General features: G+C 34.0%; 1 protein-coding gene and 1 long non-coding RNA gene across 6 annotated transcripts in view; one reads left to right on the top strand and one right to left on the bottom strand.

Annotated features, from left to right (window-relative positions):
* CDH12 (cadherin 12) overlaps nt 1-16,096 on the bottom strand; it is a 998,421-nt gene that overhangs the window by 212,191 nt on the left and 770,134 nt on the right. Inside the window, exon 1 of one of the 5 annotated variants that reach the window (XM_082453741.1) lies at nt 2,415-3,578. The exons of the other annotated variants lie outside the window; for them this stretch is intronic. Coding sequence (XP_082309867.1) covers nt 2,415-2,444 — 30 coding nt within the window. The 5' untranslated portion in view covers nt 2,445-3,578. Of the gene's footprint in view, nt 1-2,414; nt 3,579-16,096 lie in introns of those variants that run through there. 5 annotated transcript variants of the gene reach the window in all.
* Nucleotides 1-16,096, top strand: part of LOC309656873 — a 1,296,162-nt gene that overhangs the window by 891,958 nt on the left and 388,108 nt on the right. The window lies entirely within an intron of this gene.

Genomic DNA, 16,096 nt, shown 5'->3' with positions numbered 1-16,096 from the left:
TTATTGAATACTGACTGTATTCCACAGATCTGGGGGCAAATCCATCAGTAAGTCCCCAAAGATCAACATGGGTAGAGGATCTGATGTTCTACATCAAAGTCAGCAAAAAAACTGCAAAAGATTTTATTGTTGCTAATTCTTCATCCTTTACACGGTTTAAAGTGACTGTTTCTTGTATTAGGTCAGAGTAAAATGTCTGCCAATCTTAACTTTATAATGTGGGAAACCTGGGTAGTTGATCTGGTGTGTGGTGAGCTCAGGACTGACGGCAGAGCTGTCACCATGTAAATCATCGTGTGAAGTCAGATGAGACGTGCTGTCTCATTATGTACAGACACGCAGTGGCGAAGGCCTCTGCTCCTCTTGCCATTCAAATAATGACTATTAATTAAACTTTAATCAAATGCTTGGATTCATTAATTTTATCATGTTCTTATGAGTATTCTCTAAGCCAACTGTTCTAAGCATTTATTTTTAATATGGGATTTTTTGTTAAAGAAAGCTTACCAGCTACATCACTATGCAGAATATGTTGAATGAGACAGGGTCAGGGTCCACAGTTTCTCCCCACTTCCTTTCCCCGATCCAGAATCACGCGTACACCTGGAAAACTTGTAACAATGCACAGAAAGCTTTTGCAATTCTCTGCTTGAACTTTTATGATACCACAATCTAGCTGCTGCCCAAGCAGATTCCCCACCATTGTGGGGCAGGAAACACTTTGAGTTGAACGTAATGTTTCTTTAATTCCAAGTTTTGATTCTGTTCACATAAAAATACAAATAATGATGTATTTTAGTTTAAAATAGGCTTAATTCATTGCCTTATTAAACACTGAGTCCTTTGCTTCTGTGATCCTTCTATGCTTGCAGATATGACAAAGTTGCCACTCATTTTATATCCTGACGCCTTCTCTGAGAACTCGGCGTATCATTTGTTGGTTTTGAGTACACCATTGCTGCTAATGATGCTTGAAACTTATTGGCCCTGTTCATAGAAAGAAGAATAAAAAGGCCTTTGAGCAGTCAGCTCAGATATACAGATATAGATATATAGATATCAGTTCACATACAAATTTTTTAAAAAGGCATTCTACTTGAGGTTTAAGCTTTGTCTTTCATGTTCTAGAACTATTTCTACCATGACTCTTGAACTCACCATTCCAAACCACTGCATAATTTCTTGACCAGAGAAACCAACCACTCTGGCTGTCTCCCAGTTGTGTTCATCATAGGCAACTCTTAAACTAAATAATACTTGGGATCAGCTATTCCAAAAATATTTAGTGTAATTTCAATTGGTGAAAAAGGAGACATAGCTTTAAAAAGAAAAGAAAACAAATAGCCTCAATGCATGGCTCTGTCACAACATAAAATCAGGCCTTTGGAACCGGAAAGTACCTTAGAGAACGTTGTTTCAATTACTTCATTTCACAGTTGAGGAAATTGAGATTCAGAAAGGCTAAGTGATTTCCTCAATATCATGGAGTTAGTTAATTACAGAAATCAGAATAGAATCTGGGTTATCCAACTCTCTGCCCAGTGTTTTTTTTCATTAAACCAAGTGAAATTATCTGCCACTATTTTGGGGCCAGATGACTCATGAAAGCAGCCTAATAATACTTAATAAACCAAAATATTATGTGCCTATAAAATTTAACACACAAGTAAAAGAGCCTTAATTTCCTGATGGTTTCAGATAAGATAAATTACATTAAATGTATTTCATTATAATTGCATATATAAATGTGTTAGTGAATTTATATGAAGAAAAAGTCAGTACCAACAAAAATGATCAGGGACTGAGACTAGATCTATGTTGAAATTCAAAAGGACTACATCAATTTCAAGCTCCATTAGCAACACAGGAAAAATAACATGGAGTGAAATTAGTAGACATAAGCTTTATTATCAGACTTGGGTATGTGTGTAGAGAACAATATAAATCAAAGGAAATGGGCTCTTTTGATTATTAATAATTACATTAATGTTATCTATTTGAGTAATTTATATAAATATACTAATTATTTTATAGATATTGTTTTCTTTGACATCATTAATAATCTTTTCCTCCTTTGCGATGAGAATGAGGCGCCTGAGGTTTGGGATATTAAAATATTTGTTCCATATTTTGCAGCTCGACAGTTGAGAGGCTGGAAACAAAACTCAGGTATCCCGACTTAGTCTAATATTGCACATGCTCTCTTAGTTTATTTTTAATTTTACTCTAATCTATTTTGGAAGTTTTTCAACAACAACAACAAAAAACATTTTCCCCCAAGATTTTACCCTATTTTAAAGGCCCATAACTTGTGGTCACAAAGAAGTAGTTAATGGTGAGTATTTTCTGCACTTCACATCTTTTATCACACATTATATATTGTGGAACATAAAATTTTATGAAATTATAGTTACATGCTTGAAATGGATGTCAAATCTCTTCATCTTCTATGTCACAAGTGAGAGCTGTAAACCTGAAAAATTAAAGCTACAATATAATTTATCTTACCCATAAATAGTCTACTCTACGTTATACGCTTTTGAAGTAAATAATGATGGATAAGTCTAAAAATGATATTTCTCCATGGAACACTATGTGACAAATAGCTAGAAATGCCATGATATAACTGGAATTATGTCACCTGCATATAGAAAGAAGACGCTCAGCTCCTTTTCCCTACACTTTTACACACAAGAAATAGTTGAGTATAATTGGTTCAATGAGTAAAATTTTATTTTCTTTTTTTATGTGGACAAGAATCTCTCTTTCTCATGACAGTTACGAAAATGTCAGTAATACATGTATTTTTAATAGTTGTTTCTTTTTTCCCTGCAACTAGGTAAACCAAATGAATCTATATATTCCAAAGCAAATAGACTATATATTAAGTAATGTACCTGTTATTTAAAAATATTCATAAAGTCTACAGTAATTTCACACCTTGCAATATAGTTTTCAATTTTAGGATAAGAGTTTTAAAAGTTATTACATGATATGAAGTGATTTGAGGGCTGTGGATATACTTCCTTAGCAGGAAAGGTTGCCATAAAAATGTTTTTAAAAAGACTGTTCTTGTTTTTGACTCTTTCAATCTGGTAGACTGAGGTTATAATATAAAGTCAAGAATTATGTGTGAAGTAGACAAAAAGGAACTTCAGTATTGAGGTATAAATTCTCCCTTCTCCTTACTTTCTTCTTAGTACCCTATAGAACTGTTAATTTTCCTCCTCAGTGACCTATGCATTTAATTAGAATAAGCACTACCTACATACACAGCAAAAACAAAAACAAAACATTTAGTGATATAGAGCAACAACAGTCAGTAAAGGAAAGAAGAACAAAGCTGCAGAGTATCTGTTTTAGAAAATCTGGAGTAAATTTAAGCTTTCAAAATTTTTATGTATATATATATATATATATATATACACATCCCAATGATACTGCAATTCTAGACCATCCCCCATAAATCATGGGTAGTTTTTACTATTAGTACCAACATTAATATTCTCTTGCATATTATATCTCAAGTTGATTTTATGTAGTACATAGGACACAAATTATTTCCTGCTTAAAATAAGACCTAATAATTTTGTGTCATTAATAACTTTAGCATCAAGTCATACATTAATTATTTTTAAAGTATTTCTTCAAAATATCAGGAAAACCAGCTTACTTATTATTTGCAATTTTCTGAGTAAAATTTCATTGATATTAAGTCTTTACAAAATATATCCAGGGTCAGCATTTCAAGAAGACTAGTAGTAAAATGGTTTCTTACATAAAAGAAAATTTAAACATATAAGAACCATCTATTCTCTTGTGACATTGCAATGAATAGCCTCGGTGAACCACTGTTGGTCTCCTGAGAAGTTAATCCACCCTTTAGTACATTACCCAGCCCAATAGCCTCTGCATTTTCTTGTTCTTTTCCCTCTTATGGGAAGTTAAAAGATTTCTTCCTTCAAAATATGACACATATAAAGAAGAATCTGATTTTCACTACATTTAACACACACCTAAAACGTTGTTGGAAGCACCACACCTAGTCAATTAAATACTGAAACAATCTTAAAAAGGGTCTTAAGGGTCCTCTAGTTCCCTTCAAGGTGCTCAGATTTGAAGTGCTTCTCCCATTTACACTTTGCAGCAGGATACTTGCAGGGAATCCTTTATTAAAGCAATAGCAGTCATTGATTTCTTTCTTTTTTATTTTATTTTTTTACAAACTAGCTTTTATTTACTATGTTTTCTTAGCTGAGATTCATCAGTTCTTCAAATATCAATTAATGTCGACATATTGTTCCACCACGAGAAAATTGTTCAATAACTTCTAGATGCTTTTTTTGTCACATACTTTTATCCTGGTCTTAAAAATGAAGCATGGACATTTAAAAGGCAAACTTGAGGCAGTCTCTTCTAACTTTCCCAATGCATCTAATATTATTTGATTCAAAACCCGAGTCTAAGAGCAAATAAAATTGACTTCTTTTTTTCATTTCAGAATATGAACTCATTGAACTATCCCTTCAGGTTTATGCTCCATCAGTTAACGCTACACTATTTTCACAAGAAATATGATTTGATCTGAGAAGAACTGCAGCAGCCAGAAACATATATTTCCAGAACGTGTCTCTAAGAATACTGTAGCCATTAAATGTCTTCCATAATGTCTGTGATAAATTTTACTATTAGTGAACAGTATCAGTTAAAGGCATCTCTTTGGAACCGCTAGTCTAGCCTATAGGTGCCCACCTGCTATGTAATTTTCCAGTCATAAACGTGGATAGGTCAATCTATCAGTGTTTCTCTCAAAGCAGTAACCTCAGCAGTAGTTGAAGGCTTCCATTTTAATTTAATTGTTTTATTTGTTTGCTACTTTTAGGTAGATATAACATAGAATATCCTTTAAAAGCACAGACTTTGGAACTTAATTGCCTAAGTTTGGTGCTATGACCTTGGGCAAAATAGTTAATTTCTTTTGTGTAAGATGGGAATAATAGTGGCGGTTGTGATGATTAGATAAGATAGTAAAAGAAAAGAGTTTATTACAGTATAAAAAGTAAGCACTCCTAAGGGTTAGCTATTATTTCCTTCCAACCCCTTGTGCCTACATTCTTGCCTCTAGTTTTGTTGGAGCCAGTATGCTCTGAATATTCCTGAGGTTTAATCATGGTTAAACTCTTGCCTTCTGCCTCTTCTTATGCCTAATGTTCTTCTGTGCTTATATGCTCATATTTGATAGGCTAAGCCAACATCTATGTGTACTCTATAAAAGACACATGGAATACTGGGACTTGGATCTGTCTGAGATCAAATTATCTCTGCAAAACAAAATAGATCAAGGGGTATGTATAAGTCCCAGAGAGAGCTAGAAAACTAGACATGGGCGGTCACTTTACCTGGTTAACCTAGACCAAAAAGCAATGAGCTGGACTAAACCTCTTGATTTCTGCTATAGCAACTCAGAATCAGTCTGTCTCCATGATTGTTTCCAGGTGTAAGGTGACACAATTATTGCTGATTCATTCTCCAATTATAATGTGATAGCTGTTACTGATAATATTGCAGCATCCAGAAGGATGCTCACATCTTTGCCATGTAAAAGAAACAAAGAATATTGCATTCAATCTTCAAGTGATGGCTGGAATAATACAAAAATGTTTTACCTGCCATACGTATCAACACAGTCAGTATGCAATTTGTTTCACTATATTCTTCAGCTATAAAAGTATATTTACATACACTCTATTGAATATTTACTCTACTCAAAGCCTGCAGTAGTTCTTAGAATCAATGAATTGTTCACTTTCAATTGTTTACTTACATTATCAGTAATACTGATAAATAAAATAAAAAGAAGTAATCAAGGAAAATTCATCAACGGTTTTCCTTTTTCCTGAATATTTTATTCGGTCATTAAAAATCATTATTGATTACATGAATTTTGAAAAAAATGGGAAGTCATACGACAATTGTTTCTACTCTATGCAAAATAATGTGCTCACTTGAAAATTTCTCGCATTGTATAAATTAAAAAAAATCACTGCCGAGACATATTGAATAACCATAGCTAGAAGATAGGGAGTAAAAAGGCAGGTGTAAGTGACTCCACACTCTGCGTTTCCCACCTTTACTTGCTGCAGCTTTAAGTAAATAATTACTACAGAACATTAAATCATAAAAGACAGTGAGATCTGCTACCTTTGATTCCACTGAAGTACTTGAACTTCTATTTTTAGCAATCTCTATCTTTGTTAGCCTTTTGGGATCTGGTTGCAAAGTCAATAATGAGTATGGCAGTCACTGCTAGTAGCCTATCCAATATCCATTTCCTCTTTCTTCTTATTAATAGAATCATTCCATATTAATAGAATCTATTATCAATGAGCTGTATCTTGGCTAGCAGTATGCCTAATTAAAATGTTCACCTCCCCAAAATATCTTGGAGACAAGGTAGACTTGGGATTCCATTTGACTAATAAGATAAACCTGGAAGAAACCTTTGGAGCTTTTAGGAGAACTTTTTTAAATGGACAGACTCATCTGGTATGTACTTTTTGCTGATTTTCTTTCATCTCTCCCATTTTTTTTCCCTTCATCTTTTCCATGTCTTGCTGACATAATGACTAGACACACAGAAGCCACTTTATGAGGATAGAGAAGAAAGAAAGCTTAAGATGATGCATTGGAAAATAAAAGGCCATTTTTGATGTTATCTTGGAGTTGCTGTACCAAACCCAGGATGTTTATTTCTGGACTTCTTTTACAGAAGAAAAATAAATTTCAACTTGTTGAAGAGGTTATAGCTGGATTTCTATTCTATGCAGCTGAAACCAATTCTGACTTAGTAGATTTTTTTCTTTGTGCAACAGTATTTGTAAAAATTACTATTTGTAGTAATAAGTACATATATGTAAAACACATGTAAAAAAAGAGAATATTAAAGTCATATATTCAATTGATAAATGTAACAAAAAATAGACTAAACAGTTTTGTTTTTTTTAAATAATTTTTTTGATGTGGACCACAGTTAAGGTCTTTATTGAATTTGTTAAAATACTGCTCCTGTTTTATGTTTTGTGTTTTTTTGGCCGTGAGGCATGTGGGACCTTAGCTCCCCGATCAGGGATCAAACACGCACCCCCTTCATTGGAAGGCAAAGTCTTAACCACTGGACCACCAGAGAAGTCCCTAGACTAAAGTTTTTTTTTTAAATAGATATTAATTGGAGTATAATTGCTTCACAATACTGTGTTAGTTTCTGCTGTACAACAAAGTGAATCAGCCATATGCATACATATATCCCCATATCCCTCTTGAGCCTCCCTCCCATCCTCCCTATCCCACCCCTCTAGGTCATCGCAAAGCACCGAGCTGATCTCCCTGTGTTGTGCTGCTTCTTCCCACTAGCAAACTGTTTTACATTTGGTAGTGTATGTATGTCAATGCTACTCTCAGTTCGCCCCAGCTTTCCCTTCCCACCCAATATCCTCAAGTCCATTCTCTATGTCTACATCTTTATTCCTGCCCTGCCACTAGGTTCATCAGTACCTTTTTTTAAAATTTTACATTCCATATATATGTGTTAGCATATGGTATCTGTTTTTCTCTTCCTGATTTACTTCACTCTGTATGACAGACTTTAAATCCATCCACCTCACTACAAATAACTCAATTTCCTTCCTTTTATGGCTGTGTAATATTCCATTGTATATATGTGCCACATCTTCTTTATCCATTCATCTGTCAATGGACACTTAGGTTGGGTCCATGTCCTGGCTATTGTAAATAGTGCTGCAATGAACATTGTGGTACATGTTTCTTTTTGAATTATGGTTTTCTCAGGATATATGCCCAGTAGTGGGATTGCTGGGTTATATGGTAGCTCTATTTTTAGTTTTTTAAGGAACCTCCATACTGTTTTCCATAGTGGTTGTATCAATTTACATTCCCACCAACAGTGCAGGAGGGTTCACTTTTCACCACACCCTTTCCAGCATTTATTGTTTCTAGATTTTTTGATAGTGGTCATTCTGACCAGTGTGAGGTGATACTTCATTGTAGTTTTGATTTGTGCTTCTCTAATGATTAGTGATGTTGAGCATCTTTTCATGTGCCTCTTGGCCATCTGTATGTCTTCCTTGGTGAAATGTTTGTTTAGGTCTTCTGCCCATTTTTTAACTGGATTGTTTGTTTTTTTGATATTGAGCTCCATGAGCTGTTTGTATATTTTGGAGAGTAATCCTTGGTCTGTTGTTTCATTTGCAAATATCTTCTCCCATTCTGAGGGTTGTCTTTTTGTCTTGTTTATGGTTTCCTTTGCTATGCAAAAGCTTTTAAGTCCCATTTGTTTATTTTTGTTTTCATTTCCATTACTCTAGGAGGTGGGTCAAAAAGATCTTCCTGTGGTTTATGTCAAAGAATGCTTTACCTATGTTTTCCTCTAAGAGTTTTATAGTGTCTGGTTTTACATTTAAAGTCTTAAATTAAGACTTATTTAAGTCTTTAATCCATTTGGAGTTTTTTTGTGTATATGGTGTTAGGTAGTGTTCTAATTTCATTCTTTTACATGTAGCTGTACAGTTTTCCCAGCACCACTTATTGAAGAGGTTGTCTTTTCTCCATTGTATGTTTTTGCCTCCTTTGTCGTAAATTAGGTGCCCATATGTGTGTGGGTTTATCTCTGGGCATTCTATCTTGTACCATTGATCTATATTTCTGTTTTTGTGCCAGTACCATACTGTCTTGATTACTGTAGGTTTGTAGCATAGTGTGAGGTCAGGGAGCCTGATTCCTCCAACTCTATTTTTCTTTCTCAAGATTGCTTTGGCTATTCAGGGTCTTTTGTGTTTCCATACGAATTGTAAGATTTTTTGTTCTAATTCTGTGAAGAATGCCATTGGTAGTTTAATAGGGATTGCACTGAATCTGTAGATTGCTTTGGGTAGTATAGTCATTTTCACAATATTGATTCTTCCAATCCAAGAACATGGTACATTTCTCCATCTGTTTATGTCATCTTTGATTTCTCTCAATAGTGCTTTAGTTTTCTGAGTACAAGTCTTTTGCCTCCTTAGGCAGGTTTATTCCTAGGTATTTTATTCTTTTTGTTGCAATGGTAAATGGGAGTGTTTCCTTAATTTCTCTTTCTGATTTTTCGTTGTTGCTGTATAGGAATGCCAGAGATTTCTGTGCATTAATTTTGTATCCTGCAACCTTACCAAATTCATTGATTAGTTCTAGTAGTTTTCTGGTGGCATCTTTAGGATTTTCTATGTATAGTATCATGTCATCGTCAAACAGTGACAATTTTACTTCTTCTTTTCCAATGTGTATTCCTTTTATTTTTTTTCTTCTCTGATTGCTGTGGCTAGGACTTCCAAAACTATGTTGATTAAGAGTGATGAGAGTGGACATCCTTGTCTTGTTCCTGATCTTAGTGGAAATGCTTTCAGTTTTTCACCCTTTAGTATGATGCTTGCTGTGGGTTTGTCATATATGGCCTTTATTATGTTGAGGTAGCTTCCCTCTATGCCCATTTTCTAGAGAGTTTTTTATCATAAATGGGTGTTGAATTTTGTCAAAAGCTTTTTCTGCATCTATTGAGATGATCATATGGTTCTTATTCCTTAATTTGTTGATTGATTTGCATATATTGAAGAATCCTTGCATCCCTGGGATAAATCCCACTTGATCATGGTGTATGATGCTTTTAATGTGCTGTTGGATTCTGTTTGCTAGTATTTTGTTCAGGATTTTTGCAACTATGTTTATCAGTGATATTGGTCTATAATTTTCTTTTTTGCGATATCTTTTTCTTGTTTTGGTATCAGGGTGATGGTGGCTTCATAGAATGAATTTGGGAATGTTTCTCCCTATGCATTTTTTGGAAGAGTTTGAGAAGGATCAGTGTTAGCTCTTCTCTAAATGTTTGATAGAATTCACCTGTGGAGCTATCTAGTCCTAGACTTTTGTTTGTTGGAAGATTTTAAATTATGTTTCAATTTCATTACTTGTGATAGGTCTGTTTATATTTTCTAATTCTTCCTGGTTCAGTATTGGAAAATTTTGCCTTTCCAAGAATTTGTCCATTTCTTCGTGGTTTTCCATTTTATTGGCATATAGTTGTTTGTAGTAGTCTCTTATAATCCCTTGTATTTCTGCAGTGTCAGTTGTGATTTCTCCTTTTACATTTCTAATTTTATTGATTTGTGCCCTCTCCCTTTTTTTCTTGATGAGTCTAGCTAAGGGCTTATCAATTTTGTTTATCTTCTCAAAGAACCAGCTTTTAGTTTTATTGATTTTTGTTATTGTTTTCTTTGTTTCTATTTCATTTATTTCTGCTCTGATCTTTATGATTTCTTTCCTTCTACTGACTTTGGGTTTTCTTAGTTCTTCTTTCTCTAGTTTTTTAAGTGTAGGGTTAGATTGTTTATTTGAGATTTTTCTTGCTTCTTGAGGTGAGATTGTATGTCTATAAAACTCCTCTTAGAACTGCTTTTGCTGTCTCCCATAGGATTTTTTTTTTAACATCTTTATTGGTGTATAATTCCTTACAATGGTGTGTTAGTTTCTGTTTATAACAAAGTGAATCAGCTATTCATATACATATATCCCCATATTGCTTCCCTCTTGCATCTCCCTCCCTCCCACCCTCCCTATCCCACCTTGCTAGGTGGTCACAAAGCACCGAGCTGATCTCCCTGTGCTATGCGGCTGCTTCCCACTAGCTATCGGTTTTACACATGGTAGTGTATATATGTCCATGCCACTCTCTCACTTTGTCCCAGCTTACCCTTCCCCCTCCCCTTGTCCTCAAGTCCATTCTCTAGTAGGTCTGTGTGTTTATTCTCATCCTGCCCCTAGGTTCTTCATGACCATTTTTTTTTATTCCATATATATGTGTTAGCATACAGTATTTGTTTTTCTCTTTCTGACTTACTTCACTCTGTATGACAGACTCTAGATCCATCCACCTCACTACAAATAACTCAATTTCGTTTCCTTTTATGGCTGAGTAATATTCCATTGTATATATGTGCCACATCTTCTTTATCCATTCACCTGTCGATGCCCCTTATGTTGCTTCCATGTCCTGGCTATTGTAAATAGAGCTGCAATGAACTGTGGTACATGACTCTTTTTGAATTACGGTTTTCTCAGGGCATATGCTCAGTAGTGGGATTGCTGGGTCGTTTGGGTCATCGTGTTTTCATTGCCATTTGTTTCTATGTATTTTTTTATTTCTTTTTTGATTTCTTCAGTGATCTCTTGGTTACTTAGTAGCGCACTGTTTAGCCTCCATGTATTTATGTTTTTTACAGTTTTTTTCCTGTAATTGATTTCCAGTCTCACAGTGTTGTGGTCAGAAAAGATGCTTGATACAATTTCAATTTTCTTAAATTTTCTGAGGCATGATTTGTGACCCAAGATGTGATCTATCCTGGAGAATGTTCCATGTGCACTTGAGAAGTGTATTCTGCCACTTTTGGGTGGAATGTTCTATAAGTATCAATTAGATCTATCTGGTCTATTGTGTCATTTAAAGCTTGTGTTTCCTTATTTATTTTCTGTTTGGATGATTTGTCTATTGGTGTAAGTGGGTGTTAAAGTCCCCTACTATTATTGTGTTACTGTCGATTTCTCCTTTCATGGTTGTTAGCATTTGCCTTATGTATTGAGGTGCTCCTATGTTGGGTGCATAAACATTTATAATTGTTATATCTTCTTCTTGGACTGATCCTTTGATCATTATGTAGTGTCCCTCCTTATCTCTTGTAACAGTCTTTATTTTAAAGTCTATTTTATCTGATACGAGTATTGCTACTCCAGCTTTCTTTTGATTTCCATTTGCATGGAATATTTTTTCCATCCCTTCACTTTCAGTCTGTATGTGTCCCTAGGTTTGAAGTGGGTCTCTTGTAGACAGCATATATATGGGTCTTGTTTTTGTATCCATTCAGCCAGTCTATGTTTTTTGGTTGGGGCATTTAATCCATTTACATTCAAGGTTATTATCGATAGGTATGTTCCTATTACAGTTTTCTTAATTGTTCTGTGTTTGTTTTTGCGGGTCTTTTTCTTCTCTTGTGTTTCCCACTTCGAGAAGTTTCTTTAGGACTTGTTGTAAAGCTGGTTTGGAGGTGCTGAATTCTCTTAGCTTTTGCTTGTCTGAAAAGCTTTTGACTTCTCCATCGAATCTGAATGAGATACTTGCTGGGTAGAGTAATCTTGGTTGTAGGTTTTTCTCTTTCATCACTTTAAGTATATCCTGCCACTCCCTTCTGGCCTGCAGAGTTTCCACTGAAAAATCAGCTGATAACCTTATGGAGATTCCTTTGTATGTTATTTTTTGTTTTTCCCTTGCAGCTTTTAATATTTTTTCTTTGAATTTAATTTTTGTTAATTTGATTAATATGTGTCTTGGTGTGTGTTTCCTAAGGTTTATCCTGTATGGGACCCTGTGTGCTTCTTGGACTTGGTTGACTATTTCCTTTCCCATGTTTGGGAAGTTCTCATCTATAAGCTCTTCAAATATTTTCTCAGACCCTTTCTTTTTCTCTTCTTCTGGGACCCATATAATTCGAATGTTGGTGCATTTAGTGTTTTCCCAGAGGTCTCTGCGATTGTCTTCAATTCTTTTCATTCTCTTTTCTTTATTCTGCTCCTCAGCAGTTATTTCCACCATTTTGTCTCCCAGCTCACTTATTCGTTCTTCTGCCTCAGTTATTCTGTTATTGATTCCTTTTAGTGTATTTTTCATTTCAGTTATTGTGTTGTTCATCTCTGTTTGTGTGCTCTTTAGTTCTTCTAGATCTTTTTGTTAAATATTTCTTGTATTTTCTCAATCCATGGCTCCATTCTATTTTTGAGATTCTGGGTCATCTTTACTATATTACTCTGAATTCTTTTTCAGGTAGATTGCCTATTTCCTCTTCATTTATTTGGTATTGCAGGTTTGTACCTTGCTCCTTCTGTGACATATTTTTTTGCTGTCTCATTGTTGGAGTTTTTTTTTTTTTATGAGTGGGATTGTGTTCCTGTCTTATTGGTTGTTTGGCCTGAGGCTTCCAACACTGGGGTTTGTAGGCTATTGGGTAGAGCTGGGTCTTGGTGCTGAGATGTGGAACTCTGTGAGACTTCACTCTGATGAATATTCCCTGAGGTCTGAGGTTCTCTGTTAGTCCAGTGGTTTGGACTCAGAGCTCCCACTGCAGGAGCTTTGGCCTGACCCCGTGCTCATGAACCAAGAGCCCGCAAGCTGTCTGGGCAGCAAAAAAAAAAAAAAACAATTAAAAAAGTAAAAAATAAAATTAGAGTAGGAAACTAACAGATATGTTAGGAAGAATATAAAAATAAAAATATAGATGAATCGACAACCAGAAGGTACATCAGTACCACAATCGTAAAAAAGAGGAAGGAAAAGAAAAAAAAAACTAGACTAAACAGTTTTGATTGAGCCATTTCATGTTGTATTTTCCTAAATAAATACCTTATGCAAAGAAAACATGCCATAAACTCTCTAATAATTAATGAAACAAATGTCTTGTAAAGAATTTTAAAGACAAGAAAATTTAAGGAGAATTACCTTTATTGAAAACACAAACTACCCTCTCTGTTGCAAATCAAAGTTCTATGTACTAATTTGGAGAAACTTGTTTTGAAGTTTGTGTTTTAATAATGCCATTTTCATTGTTTCACTGTATTTTCTAACAAAATAAAAGATATATTTTGAAATAATTATCTTTTCTTTATTGGATTTCTTCTCCATATCCTTTCGGCAGCATAATTAAAATACAATCAAACCAACTGCAAATTGTCTATGTCTAGTTTTAAGTTGTTTGAGCTTCTGTAAATAATGTTTGAGCAAAAGTAAGTAAGTTGTTAAGAAAAGTGCAAATATAGTGATTTTTTTAGGGATGTATAGGTGATTCTTTTAATACAGAATATTATGTACAATTTGATCATATTAGTTCACATATCTCCATTAGCCTGGAGACATATCATGAAGTAAAGTATCTCATTAGCCTGCAGAAACAAGATTTAGTGTGCACAGTAATATTGAAAAAAAACAATATTATGAATATATTTATAAAGTTAAGATTTCTTGATTAAAGTATGATTCTCTGAAAACTGACTCAAAATGGATACATGTAGAAGTACTTGCTTACTGAGTACTCTAAGAAAAAATTTGGAATGCACTTATAACTGACAGGTATCTGATTGGTCTTGTTTTGAACATTATAAATTGGACTTTTAAAAATGATATAATATAGTTGAAGAAAAATATTTAAACAAAAATGAGCTTTTGATTTAGTGTATTTATGCCTAAAATTTTAATGTTACCTGTGTGGTAACTATATATGTGTGTTAAGGGATCTTACATCCAGTCAGAGAATGGAATTTGCTTCTATAAATTTATTAATGATTCTTGCCTTATATAGTATATAACATTTTTAGGATAATGGATGTATATTATACATGTATAAAAAGAACTGTAATCTTCACATTTTCTCCAAGTATTTATGTGAATTCTGTGTAAGTTGAGGAAAGAATCAGTGTTTATTTAATTGGAATTAGTAAATGCAGTCAGATCTCACAGTTAATTAAAATATGATTATTTTTCTTGCATTGCTGTTCCTTTATCAGAGTAACTTAAACAATCCTAAAAGCAAATCATTAACACTTGAAGTAGATTTTACATTTATAGGTCCAGTTATCTAGAAACTAACAATTTCATTTAATCATGAGTCTGTTAAATAGGAAAGTCAAGTAGAAAATGTCAGAATAAACACTGTTATTGGGAATCAAGTTCTGAAATAACTTCAGTAGCATTCACAGTGGGTTGTCCTTCTGAGTACTAAGGGACAGAATCATTTCATTGAATAATCTCAGTGTTGCATTGGCAGGGCTTACACAAAGTGGGTAATTGACATATACTTACCTAAGGAAAAATACTTTACTAGGACATGGAAAATCATGTGGAGATGATAAATGAAGAAATAATTTGAAGAGTAAATTATAGAATTACTACTTGACTTTCTAGAAAATTATTTTCCAACCAGCTCAAAATTAGAGCAGTAGGTCTAAGATACAGTAACTTTAGTTCTTCCACACCCACCCAAAGAAATAGAAATTTACTTTAGGTGCAAAAATATATAGGTGCAATTTGGATTTTTTTTTTTCTAATAAAAAAGTTTACCCTTACAGAATTCTGTAGATCAGTTTGATTTTATTCTTAACCATTGTTGTGTCTGTGTATTTCAATACAATATATTATAAATAACACATTATCATAGTTATGGCTTCTCTATTTTGGTTAATATTTACTCAGAACAAAATTAAGAACAATGAGTTGACTGTCATATTGATTTGCCTTTGGTACATGGTCCTGAAAGATGGATTTCCTAATCATAATAATCTAAACAATCTTACGTTACCTGGTAAATCATCATTATCTAATCTGTCCTCTTAGAAGCTATTTCCAGATCTTCTAATGTGCTCCCATGTCTTTATTGTGTTTTTCTCTGTTCATGCACTACTCATGCACAAGGCATTCTTATCCCTGGACTGTGAGCTTTGTAAAGCTACTTTTTCTTTACTTCATGTTTTTAATTGAAGTATAATTGGCCTACAACACTTTGTTAGTTCCTGTTACACAGCATAGCGATTTGATATTTCTATACATTACAAAATGATCACCACAATAAGTCTAGTTACCACCTGTCACCATACAAAGTTATTACAATAATATTGACTATATTTCCCACACTGTACACTTCATCCCCATGACTCATTTATTTTGTAAACAGAAGCTTGTACCTCTTAATCTTCCTCATCTATTTCACTCATCCCCTCCAGCCCCCTCCCCTCTGGTAACCATCTCTTTGTTCTCTGTATCTATGACTCTGTTTCTGTTTTGTTATTTTGTTCATTTGTTTTGTTTTTTTTAGATTCCACATATAAGTAAACTCATATGGTATTTGTCTTTCTTTGTCTGACTACTTCATTTAGCATAATACCTTCTAGGTCCATCCATGATGTCATAAATGACAAGATTTCATTCCTTCTTATGGCTGAGTAATATTCCATTTTG

This window comes from Balaenoptera physalus (genome assembly GCF_965194825.1).
Source record: "Balaenoptera physalus genome assembly, chromosome: 3".
NCBI classification, from domain to species: Eukaryota; Metazoa; Chordata; class Mammalia; order Artiodactyla; family Balaenopteridae; genus Balaenoptera; species Balaenoptera physalus.
The sequence above is the reverse complement of the archived record's forward strand: the minus strand, read 5'-3'. Positions and strand labels throughout refer to the sequence as shown.